Source organism: Grus americana, chromosome 5 (genome assembly GCF_028858705.1).
Source record: "Grus americana isolate bGruAme1 chromosome 5, bGruAme1.mat, whole genome shotgun sequence".
NCBI classification, from domain to species: Eukaryota; Metazoa; Chordata; class Aves; order Gruiformes; family Gruidae; genus Grus; species Grus americana.
Window position 1 is genome coordinate 45549963 of NC_072856.1, and position 12787 is coordinate 45562749.

Genomic DNA, 12787 nt, shown 5'->3' on the forward strand with positions numbered 1-12787 from the left:
ACAAAACCTTTGGCTGCTCTGAATAAGGTGGTCATTGTTCTCTCCCACAGCAGTGCGACCACGTGGGCTTTCCACCATAGCTGTAGCTTTAACTACATGTGTGTGCCCTCGCTCTAAAGGTGGTCTAGGACCAGAAGCATGTGGGAGTGCTAAAGTGTGATTGCTTTCCCAGATTCTCCCAGCTTTCTCTTGGGTAGAAGGAGGACCAGACACAAGCTCTATTCATAGGTCCAAGTCAAGGAGTAATCAACAGTAAACAGCGCCAGTGGGGGCCTCCGTTAGTCCTATTCTGCGTGATTGGATTTGGGTTGAAACCAGATGGAGGGAGTCCATGTTTAGGTGTGAGAACTTGTCCGTGAAAGGAATGCTTGCGTAGTTCTTACTTGCTGTTCAGACGAGAGGGGGTGGCAGCAGTGTGATTTATAGTGAGGACAAAACTGAACAAGTAAGGCAGACTGAGAGCTGAGAATACACCTGAAACTGTACACCGGGAAAGAGAAACCCTGGCACCATGGACCTGAACTGGACAGGAAGCAAGCACAGAAAATGGCTTTGGACAGCCACAGCAGCACCAGACGTTTGTCCTGTTGACTGTCTCCTCCTCGGTTGAGTGGGGCTGCTCTAGGCCCAAGATCAAATGCTGCCTGCAGTGTCACCAGTAGGGCAGAGAATGAAGCTGTTCAGAAAAGGTGACCACAACATTTAAAGCAAGCAAGATCCATTTTAGCCACAATGTGAAACGATGGATGAAAACTCTTTCTCCCCTGTTGCCATCCCCAAGCAGGCAAAAACGTGTGGGTGACAAACCCCATTCCAATGAGTGGAGGAGTCCAGAGGGACTCAAGGCAGGACAGATTTTAGGTTTCATTCTTTCTGCACGTCTGCTCTTCTCTCTCCTTGAGAATCTCTGAAGTCAGAAGTCAAAGTTCTGAGGCAAGGCTCAATCCTCCAAGTGCTTAAATGCTTAAATGTTTTCTTTGCCACACGTGGACTCCACCCTCCTTCAGTCAGCCTGAGACTCCTGTCACTGGGGTGGGCAGCAAGCAGCACAGTGTGTCTTAGGGGGAGCTGGGAGGTGCTAGTGGGGTGCTGTCTGGGATGGGAACCTGGGGGAATCGTGAGGAGGGGGGTTGGGGGGGGGTCAGTTCCAGACAAGTGAACCTACGGGTCCTGCTGTTTCGTGATCTGTCCGTCCAGGGTGGCACCCTGTACTGTTCCTACCCTGCCTCCGGCAGGAACACCCCAGCAGCTACCTGTCTGGGGCCACAGCTGGCAATGCACTCCTACCCCAGGGATGCCCTCCTGCTTTAGCAGACGTTGCTCTGGACACTACCATGCTCCTCTTAGGATGCTCTTCTACTGATCAAGAAGGTCAGCTCTAAGTGTACACTTGTACTCAGACATCCTGCAGTAGCTACTGCAACCTGGGGGCTGCAGTCCCCTCCATCTCCTGGTATCTGCACAGCCGCACTGCTGTAGCAGCTCTTTGGAGAAGTGGATGGGACGTGGGAAATGCAGGGCCATACTCCCACAGTCCTGGTGGTGAAGCACGGGGCTAGGTGAAAACTCCCCTCTCTACCTGATGAATACTTGAATCCGTAATTAAAAGAGAAGAACAAAGTATCTGGAAGATCATGATTTCGTAGAGCCTAACCAGCCTGGCTTCAAAAAAGGAAAATCAGGTCTCACTTATTGAATTCCTTGAACATGTCAAGGTTTGTAAAGAGAGATAATATCTTTTATTAGACCAATTGATACAGCTGGAAAAAACAGACAAGCTTTCAGGCACAGAAACACTTCTTGTAAGTTTTTTTCCAGCTATATCAGTTGGTCTAATAAAAAGTTATTACCTCTGCCCACAAATCTTATTTCACTTAATCCTTAGATCATCACAGTCACAGCACAACTACTTGAAAATGTCAGTAAGGAATGGAAAAAAAGGAGAATTATTTGACACGATTTATTTAGACTTCTTAAAGTTCTTCAGCCAGACCATGAGCTTCTACTAAAGCTAAGCAGGTACAGAGCGAGATCTGTACCTTTAATAAAAGGTATTCCTGGAAGGCTTAAAACGTTAGGGTTATACAGTCGATTTTCATCGTGGCAAAGTGTTAACAGTGTAGTTTGTGGTGTGGTACAGTTCTTCACTGTAGCAGCAGAATAAATGGGTGACAATTATTGAGGCTAATGAGGATGGGTGAAGATTGTGAGGAATGTCAGAGACACCAGAAAAATACAGGCTAATGGACAAAGCACTGGAGAACTGAATGTTTATTTAACATGTGGAGCTAAACCCAGATCTATTTACAATCCATCTATACATCTGTCCAGCCAAGAAAGGGACCAGGGGTTGTTCTATGCAGCTCAGTGGAAATCTCTGCACAACTTACACTTGAGAGGCATGTCTGTAACGATCATTGTGCTTATATTTGATCCTTGGGACTGCCTCTACCGAGCGCTCTGGGAACTGGCTGCCTGTCTGCAAAGCAGTATTAGAGAGCTAGAGAGAAGAGCATCAGAAGCGATCAGGAGGCTTGGCAAAACCCTCTATGAGGAAACAGATCTACAAGGCTAGGATTATCTGCCTTAGTGGGAACTTAAAAAGTGTATACGGTAAAGAGCTGGAGAAGGCAGAAGGGCATGCCCCTACTGTATGTGAAATTAAAAACTGATAAAAGAGTACTTACATGACGTATTGTGCTGAGAAATTGTAGCACCGCTGTCACTGTTGGTCAGGCCAAGATTTTAAGATTGCTAACGGGGCTGGATATTTACGTGGCTACCGGGAGTACCCAGCGTTGTAATTCATTGCCGGCTGTTTGGCAGGAATACCCAGCCCATGTTGAGCCAGTCTTTATGAGGTGTGCAGCCTGGCGGCTGCCCCTCGCTCCAGGGCCGGGCCCCAGGGAGCGGGGATGCCCCGGAGGGCCTGGGGGTGAGCGGGGCTGGACGGGGAAGCGGCTGGGCAGGGGAGAGGTCGTGCCCTCGGGGGCCGTGGAGCCCCCATGGGGGCAGGTCGGGCTCCGCAGGGATGGCACCGCGGCGGACGCGGTGACAAGAAGGACAGACTGGGGGCAGGCCGGGGCCGCGGGGCGGTGGGGGTCAGCGGCGCGGCCCCTGCGGGCGATGGGCGGCTGTTGCCGGGGCCGCGGGGGCGGGCTGTCTGCCGGAAGCACCGGCGGCGGCGGCGGCGGATGGAGGCTGAGCCGGAGCGAGCGGAGGCGCCGCGGCGGGGGGGTGTCGCCGGGGTGAGCGGGCCCGGGGCGCGGCGAGGCCGCTCTGCGGCCCGCGGCGCGAGCTTAGCCGTTAACGGTCGCGGGGCGCGAGCGGCCGCCTGGGTGCCGGCCCGAGGGTCCCAGCCTCTCTGAGCAGGGCGCCGGGGTCTTTAACCCCGGCCCGTTCGCAGGCGAGCGGGACGAGCGCGGCCAGGGGAGCCTCAGGACCGGGCTTAGGGACGGCAGCCCCCACCGCACGGCGGCGGAGGCGGGGAAATGATGTCGTCCGTCCCCCGAGAGGCCTGTCCGGGCTTTCCGTGGGTACCGCCGCGGGGTTCGGCATCTGAGGGACGCCGTGCAGCAGGAGGGTCTGAGCAGCCCGCGGCTGAGATCGAGGAGCGTGACCCACACACCGGCCGCGGGCTGGGAGGCGGCTGCAGGGTTAACACCTGCAGCTGATAACGCTTGTGCACTGTTTAGGGAAACGTGCCTCATCGCAGGGCATAGCAGAACTGCAGAGCTGTTGCTTGCGTTTTTCCTTCTGCTCTGATGCAGCTTTTGTCAGTAACCGTATGCCCTTTGCTCCTTCATGTTTCCCCCTGTGCTACAGGTACTAAAGATGGGCCGTCGAGCCCGCCAGGACTTCTTTCCAGATGAAAATCTCAGCAGGAAGAATTCCCCGTCTGCTTCTCTTGGAGAGGTGGGTGTCTTGTCAGGAGAACCTGTCTGTAATCCTGCTGGTGTCTCCAGCAGAGGATTCTTTGTTTCTTCTGAGATTCTTTCCCACATGGTGTGCTCTGTCCTTTGAAGTTTGTCCTTAGAGCCGTGACTCATGTGACTGCCCTGTCCCTTTCCCGGTATTGCCCTCTGCATGATGTGTAGTTTTCACACAGCATCATATATGGGGCCACAGTTTCTCATGTGTGAGGTATGGAGAGTAGCATCAAACAGGATTTGGGCCTGTCCTTCCTGTACATGCATATCTTCCATGGGAATTAAAATATGAACAGACACATAATTTTGTGACCAGTTTCACCACTACCGTGGTGGCAAGACAGAATACAGGTAAGCAGATGTCGTACTTTTGCACTTTGCTTTTGCTAAAGCCAGAGTACAGTATCCGAGATGGTCAGTATCAAGTTTGTATAGTGACACTCTTTTTCCCTGTCCTCCGTGGACAGGCTACAAAGGTCATGCCAGGAGCCAGCTTTGCAGCATCTGAGACTTTGTCTTGTGGGTAAAAACATGCAAACTCAGTTCCCACTTGGCTTTGGAGAAAAACTTGTGTTCAGAGTCTGTTCTTATCAGTACATCTTCAAAAGGTCTGGAACCCCTCTTTCACAGGAGAGTGAGGCAACATCCTCTAATACCCAGAAAGATGAGATCTGAACCCTTTTGATTCACTTCCTTGCTTAGCACTGCAGAGTGCTCAAATTCTAATTGGAAGTTTGCTCTCTGATGTTAGCATGGCTTCTCCACAGGCATTGCCTGCTGGAAGGAGCACCTATCAAGAAATGACATACAGGTTTTATCCCTGACACCTTCAGATGGACAAAAGACTCGTCAGACTTCCGCCTTATTGACAGTGATGTTTGTTTAAATGAGGTGATACTTAGCTTTTTGCAATGCCAGTAGTGGTCTCCAGCATACCATATTCTTGGCATCTTTAAACTGCAAACCCATTTTGCCCTGCTGTCCACCCTGGCGCCAGCTGTGTGCTTGAAGCTACTGCACTCAGAGCCCTGGGACCCTCTGCCTTGGGAGTGGCTACTCCCAGATCCTCTGTGTGTTGACAAAACTCTCTATTACATTGAGTAGTTGTGTCCCAGCCATCTGTGCTGAAATGATTTGGCAGGGGCGGGGGGGGGATATTTCCTTGAAGTCCCTGCGATGCTGTTGACGATACACTGTTATGGCTTGGCTTACAACAACCCCTCATAGAACAGCCTTTTTTTTCTGGAGAACGTATGCTCTTTTCTCTTGATAGGCTTAATAGAGAATCATCTCCTGCCTATGCATTCTCCCCTCCCTGGGTATGCTATAGGAGTTCAGGAGGCATTCTGTGAGGCAGTTTGCAGAAGGCATAATTTAAGAAATCAAAAGAAGCATGGGCCTCATAGGTAAAGAAAGTCTTAAAGAAACCAGCTGGTGGTTTAAGTAGGTGTAATTGTTGGTTAGCCTCCAGATTAGGGTGGCTCACTGTCAGATTGTTCTCTTACTGGAACTGGCTGTCCTAGTTCATGGACTGACTCCCTGGTTAGAAAGAGACCAGGGTGTGATGTAGGGGTACAGCTGACTGACTGTAACTTACTGCAGTTGTAATTGGTGTCTCTCACATCATAGCCATTATAATAGCTGTGAAGAGACTGTAAAGGCTCCAGACCTTGGGCACCCCTGGAGAGGGCTAAGAAATACTTACAGTCTTCTGTTTGAAAGTGGTGAGCTTTTCAGCAGCAGAAGGGTGAGGCCTTCCACGCCCTACAAGATTCAAATATGTTATTACTGGATCTTAACCACCAGGAAGAAACGTTTGTGTCAATAGTCTCCCTTCAGACAGTTCTTTGTTGCTAAATGTTGCTGTTAACTGAAAACCTTGGAGCTACTGGAGAAGAGACAAAATCCACTATAAATAAGCCTCAGTCTTTTCCTTTGCTCCAGAATTGGAGGTCTTTCATACATGATCATATTTGATACCAAAGTGAGCATTTAATAGAACTAATATTGTTTTTCCCTTTGCCCGAGATTGGCAATCACCTTTTACTTTTCTGGAAGCTTGGCCTTGGCTTGCCTCCAAGTGGTGGGGTCAGCTGTTACAATGGATGTCTCATTCAGCCATCTGGTCATCTTGAAACCTTTTCAAGGAACCTTCCCAAAAGAAACGCAAAATTAAAAAAAAAAAAGAAATCAGTACTTTTTTCTGGAACTGGCAGTAGTGGAGGAGGCCCCATGTAATTTATTTCACCATAGGAGGTTTTAGTCTTATTACTGATTTTGAAGACAAAGGGGTTTATCTTAAACCTCTGCTATATTCACACCTTCATGTGCAGTTTCACATTCAGGATGGTGATTCTCTCCTCAGTAGTTCCTCAGGGTTTCAAAACTTTTAAGATTCACCTTGACTTTTTTTTTTTTAAATTCCATGTCAATCCACCCAGTTTCCACCCAGCTCAAATTTCTGCTATGAACATACCATTTGTGATATTGTTCTGGTCTCTTCATGACACCAAGAACCATCCAGGAAGTGTTTTCCAGTCAGAGCAGCTTGCTTGAAGGAAGCAAAAAGTACCTGTCTATCTGTGTTTCAACATTTGGGCTTATTACAAGGAAATTCACTTGGAGGGCTGAACAACTATTTAACATAATTTAAAAGATCTTTGTTTTGAAGTCAATAGTCAAATCATTTGACTTGGAGCATAGATCTTATCAGATTACTGCTGATCCCTCCTTGACCTGGACTCTGTCTTCCAAACAAGACTCCAAACAATGGTACATCTCCTCAAGTGTGTGTCTTCTCTCACAAATGTGTTATTAAAACCTCCTTCCCTAGGGCACAACTGCAATCGCTTGTGCCTTATAGCCTAATACTTCCCCCAAGCTCTATGAAAACAGTATGATATCTTAGGATCTTTTCAGTGCCTGTTGTGTGTATGTATCTCCCACAATAAGTTCCTTAACTGTAGTGGTGTATCTGTAATGCCTCTGCCCAAATCTCTATTTGGTAATTACCATTTCTTTGTGGAAGTATCTGCATTACCTTCAAATTGAGACCTCTGTCTCCTCAAGGGGCTTACTAATGGTCACAAAGCTCACAGGCTGCCATCTGACATGCAGAGCATTCCTGCCTTTTCAGAAGTACAAGTACTAACAAACAACACTGCAGCTATGTATTATTCCATGAGGCAAGAAGGAACATGATTATTTGCTGTAATTGGTGCAGTCAGCATCCTGCTGCAGCAATGGCTGTGAGTCCTCATGGCCTTTAGAGCTCCTTGGCAAATAGGCAGGCACTTCTTGGGCACCCAGGGGAATATGCCGTAAATGGGAATTCCTAGAGATAAGTCTGCTCACTGCATGCCAGGACTCCACATTTCAAACATTCATTTTCAGAGGGGTAATGTATCCATTTTTCCATTGGGAGGCCTTTCCCATCCCCTGGCTCGATGTGTTACTTTTTACTCCTCTTGATGCTATCAAGTTTCTGACAAAATGGGACAAATTCAAGCTGGTCGTGTTATTTGTATAATGGGAGGGGCAGATCATATAATGAGATCTGTTGAAGATCTTTGCTGTCCCATCCTACCAGGACTTCTGGACACTTTTATAGAATAAAAGTCAAACTTTTTCCTGGCTCTAACATCACTACATCCAACAGCCTGAACGCTGGCTTGATGACATCCATCAAAAGAAGCTGTTTGGCCACGTTTGGAGCTCTTGAGGAGATTGATTTGGAAAGCTGAGTGGAAAGGCCTTTTTTTAAAATATATCAGCAATTTTTTCCTTTTCTGTGTCTCCTCTCAGCAAGAGTGAACTATTTGCTGTTTTGTAAGAAATCGGTGTGCAAAAATATTTTCATGGTATCCTGCTTCCACAGTCTGTTTTCTCTTCATCCTACAGTGATGGAATTCCCTTGGGATCTTGCTCAAGGCTTCGCTGGGTTTTTACTTCTTACAGTCTCAATGTGATATTGTCAGTGTCCCTCTGGCAACATTTGTAGATCCTTTGAGTGGAGACTGCTTTAATAGGCAATATGTCAGCCTAAAGGATGAGGGTTTTCCAGGCTGTGTTGAGAATCTCTCCACACAGGTAGGACAGGGTCACTTCCACTTTATATCAGGGTTTGTCCAAAATCATTTAAGTTACCTTCTGGTTCTGTTCCCCACATTTCACTAAAGCCTGGGGAAAGGCTTTGTACTTTCACTTCTGTGAGAGTATTCTCTTCTTTTATTGTCCTACCTGGTATTCGTAAGCTTGCCTGTGTAGTTGTGGTCCTTGGGTGATAGTTAAAAACTGAGTATTTCTGTGCTGTAAAAAATATCTTATTCAGACAGGGTTCATGGAGACAAACAAAAGCTTGGGCCACCTCCATTGCATATTGGAAGGATGTTTCCACAGGTGAATTTTGCAAAGCGGCTATTTGGATTTCCACCACCCAGCTACAAACACTCCTGGCAGTGATTCTTTAGGCTGACATCCAGGCATCGTTTAAACAGGACTCTGGTTATCTAACCTGAGTGAATAAACAACTACAAATCAATTGCTGAGGGTGAAATCCACGCAGAAGATTGCTCAAAGAGGTGGTTATTTAAATGCTTTTTCAACATGTGTTGTCCAGCTGGATTTTCTTCTGTACTACTGCGAGTCCTGTACCACTTGGGCTCCATACATTCAGAGAATCTTAGGTCATGTTGGGCTCTGCAGAAGCCTTTCTGCTCTCAAGTGTGGGAACAAGAGGGTCCCTGGCTGACAGATACACACTTCCAGATTTTACCAGTTGGGTGAATCTGATTTCATTTTTGCTGCTTACTGATATGGACACTTCTGTACCCCAGCTGCCCTAACCTGCATGTAGTCTTCCTCTGCTCCTGTCATGGTAAGACTGTAAAACCAGATGACAGCGCAAACACTAAGTGGACTCAGATACCAAACCACTTTAATCAGAGATATATGCAATTTTTTAATCACATGTTCCCTGTTCCACAAGAGAGATGATGCAGTCCAGAAGAAAAGTCAGGTGGATTAGTGTAGTGGTTCCAGCCATCCAGTGTGTACTCCCAGTGCAGGGCTGTGGAGTACCCTAGTTTCTCTCCCAGAGTGATTCTGAACACTGTCATTTCTACGATTGCGTAGAGATTACCAGATTCTTAATTGCTTCCTTCTTGCATTTGGTGCCTAATGACTGGTTGTCACCACTTCTCATCGGAAAGGTTCTCAACCAGTTTGCAACTTTCACAGTGATTAACAGGCTGTTTTCCTTGAGTTACTCATCTACCCTGTAACTAAGCTACTCCCTTATACCATAGGCTTAGCTAAAGTTCATCTACTAAAGGTAACACTGTTGTCAGCTAGGCCTATCTTATGCTAACTGCTATAGCTCCTCCTCCCAGTGGAGGATCTGATCTTGACTTGAGAAACAGAGCTCCTGTAAAAAGGGCTGCAGCCTGCTACGGTGTATAACCCTCAGTATGACTGGTCCAGCATCATTTCGGGTCTCTGGCACGGTTGAGATCTTATTCATACAAATCTTTCTAGTGTCCTACACACCTAAATAATTTGGGTTTTCTCATGCTATAGGGAGAAGGAACTAAGTCTTCTCGCCTCTTGCTCTCATTCGTAGGTATTTTTTCCTTTAGTATGCCTTTCAAGGGTCTGATTGCTAGCAGACTTTCCTGCCGTTGCAGTCAAACATGCATGCTTTATAGTACCATAGTTGGTGTATGCATAAATGATTGTGGATATAAAATCTCACAGTGCTGGGATCAGCTTTGTACTTTGTTCAAGTGGATAAGGTTGCAAAGCATGTGCTGTGGGACAGCCATTCATGTCAATCTTCAAGCTATTTTGTGCAGTGTGCAGGGTCCCGTAGTTCTTCCTTTTAACTTCTTTCTCTCTTTTTTCCTCCTAATTCTTCTAGGATGAAGACCCTGAGGAAAAGGTTGACCATGTAAGACTAGAGGCTTTCTAGGTAGTTGCTGGCTCCTCTAAAAGGGACTAGAAGGACTAACCTATTCGTGTGTCAAGAGAGTACCTTAAGAGGGGACTCTTGTATTGAAGAATAAGACAAAGTTTGCCTCAGATGCAGTGCCTTTCCTGCATCCTCTGTTCCTATTGCTGACAGGTTTTTTATTGTCTTTGTAACAGCTGCTCTTGTCAGCTGCTGCATCTTGTTCTGAGGTCACAGATATATATGTGGCCATTGGAAAGATACTCTATTTTCATTTAAAAGTCAGGACAGCAATTAGCTAATAGAGTACAAAACCTGACTGAGCCTAGATTTGCTGTCCAGTATGGTTAGCTTGCTCCCATAACATGAAAACTTGTCCTTAGGGATTATGGAGTCTTGCTGGTCCCTGGAGGAGAAGGCCAGCCAGTAGTAACAAGAATGTGTGCCTTTGTATTTTCTATGAGTCTCTCCTTTTTATTGCACCAGCACTGGAATGCTAATGTCTGTGGTTAATAGGATGGCATAGTGCTTCTTACCAGGCTCCTGTTATGCAGAGAAAGGGAATACACATACGCTTTCTCATCCTGCAGCAAAGCTAAAATATGTCTCAGCATTCATTTGACATTAGAAGCCAGGGTGGTGCTGTTCAGAACAACTTGAGAACTAGTACCTGTTTCTGTTAAAGTCTTTGGGCTAATTGCCTTGCACTCTTCCTAACCATGGAATTGGTGTTGCCCAGTTTTTCCTGGGTGGAGTTGCTCTCTGTGTATGTTAAACAAAGCATCCTCTCCTGTACTCTTAATTCCTTCTGCTAAAGCACCAGCCAAGTAGTGGTAGCATAGTAGATCAATTTGTGAACTTTAAAGCCCAGAAAAGAAAAAAGGTGCTGTATCACGCATCTCATTAATTCTGGCCTCAGAAGGGTATGCTCATCACAAGGAGTCAAGACTATTCAGATTAGCTCAGTTTTCTCTTGGTAGTGCTAGAGATGATATTGTAGGAAAGATCCACTGGGTTTATTCATCAGTGATGGATGGTTCAGGACTATGCCCAGAGCACTTTTCCATTTATCAGGCAAAGAGACCTCCCGCTGATGGGTATAGTTTTGGGGACTGCTTACCCAATAGAAATTTTTCCTGATAATTGATCTAATCTCCCCCGCCCCTCCACTGGAACCAGTCCTTGCAGTCATTTCACTGGAACTAATTCCACCTCCATACTGTGCCCTAAATGATTGATTCCCAAGGTCTGCTGTACTGAGTGGTGGCTGGTCACATGCCGCAGGTGCCTTCTTGCTCCTGGCTGCTAAATTTCATTAAAATAACTAAACTGGTGTGACTCTTCTGCATGAGCAATTGTTGTTGCTTCAGGGATGTTATGCAATGGTGCCTGGCAAGGAGATTTTCCTTAGTATGAAGTGATCCCTGCTTTGAAAGCCCTCTTGTTTGGATATTCCTGCACCCTTTATTCAGGCTTATGCTCTTAAGCATCACAGTCGCACTTTATAGTATTTTTCCATTTGTAAATGCCTGTGAAGAGTAACAAAATGGTTAACTGTGCATTCAGAAATCTGACTGATCAGTAAGCTGCTTGTAACTTATAATACTATATGCTTACAAACTTCTGTTAATTGTATCATAAGTCTCTTCCAAACCAATTATTAGTGGAACTTTATATTATAAAGTGTGATCCAAAACTTGTTGCAGTATATCCCTCCCTTAGTCATTGCCTGGCCAAGCTGAAATACTTGGCTTCTTGAATCATTTGTCCAAAGTTGGCCCCTTCTTCCCCCTGATGGCTCATGTAACCCTTCTCTGAACTCCCTGTGGGCTCTGCTGAGTGTTACAATCTGAACTCTTCCTGGATTTGGTCCCTTTCCTCTTGCTGCGCTGAAGATGCTTTGTGGCTGCCTGAGTACTAGCAACCAGCCCCATCTGGGCTGTCGATGTGAATGTACCTGCTGAAGTCCTGCCCTCCAGCCATCTGCCTGCTCCGAGACTTGTTTTGCATCCCCTGGCAAATCACTCATCTTGGATGTGAATTTTTGCCAGTTGAATCACTCATTTGGCTGCACCTTCCAAGGCTGGGACATTTAGCCAAAGGCTGTAAGGCTGATCAATGGTATAATAAAGGGTGTATCCTAATATCTCAGTTAATTTGCAGAGGCAAAATAGGCAGGAGCCAGTATGAACATGGCTGTGAGCCAAGATTTTGCTGGGTTCTCTTCCTGGCTTTGCCACAGATTTGCTTTGGGGCCTTGGAGAAGTCCCTCCTCTAGTTTGCTTTAGTTCCTGTCTGAAAGGAGGGCTAGAGCTTTATGCAGGAGAACTGTGGAGATTCCCTAAACTTGGATCCACAGGGGGATTTAGATGCCTTATCCTCATAGCAAATCTTGTATTAGGTGCCTGTGTAGTATGTAGACAATCTCAGCATGGGCCTGTGGATCTACTAAGGTGGTAAAGAATGGCTGGGGACTGCAGTGTGTCTGAAACCCTGTCCTGCAGAGTTCTGGCACCTCCCTGAGAGCTCTGGGAGCACGTGTCCCTGCACTAGCAGTGAGTGATCCTGATCCCCCCCATCCTCTGTTTTGTAGCCTTCAGCAGTGGAACAGGGCTTTTCCTTGCCTTCGGGGACCTCCAGGGCTGGAGGTGTTCATTTTGATGTTGAAGCCACACGCTTTATAAGTAAAGATTAAACCCACCACCTCCTTTCCAAGCTGGAAGATACTGATTTTATTCTCCTCCTGAAAGATATATCAAGTAATGTTTCCCACCTTCCTAGAGAATATTATATGTAATGACAAAGCTGTGAGCTGTTCTGCATCTGAGAAGGCTCTCAGTACTTTATCCTGAAGCTGCCTCTGCTTTGCAAAAAGGAACTGAAAGAATTTTTGGGCTGCAGGGAAGGACTT

At 46.6% G+C, this 12787-nt stretch overlaps 1 protein-coding gene across 4 annotated transcripts in view; it reads left to right on the forward strand.

Annotated features, from left to right (window-relative positions):
- Positions 1–2849: 2849 nt before the first annotated feature.
- The window catches only part of IFT43 (intraflagellar transport 43), a 45500-nt gene continuing 35562 nt past the window's right edge, over positions 2850–12787 (forward strand). Inside the window, exons 1-3 of one of the 4 annotated variants that reach the window (XM_054828765.1) lie at positions 2850–2935; positions 3826–3915; positions 9847–9876. In XM_054828765.1, the coding sequence (XP_054684740.1) occupies positions 3835–3915; positions 9847–9876 (111 nt within the window). In that variant the 5' untranslated portion in view covers positions 2850–2935; positions 3826–3834. Of the gene's footprint in view, positions 2936–3167; positions 3249–3825; positions 3916–9846; positions 9877–12787 lie in introns of those variants that run through there. The other 3 variants (XM_054828763.1, XM_054828766.1, XM_054828764.1) reach the window with 3 other exon arrangements.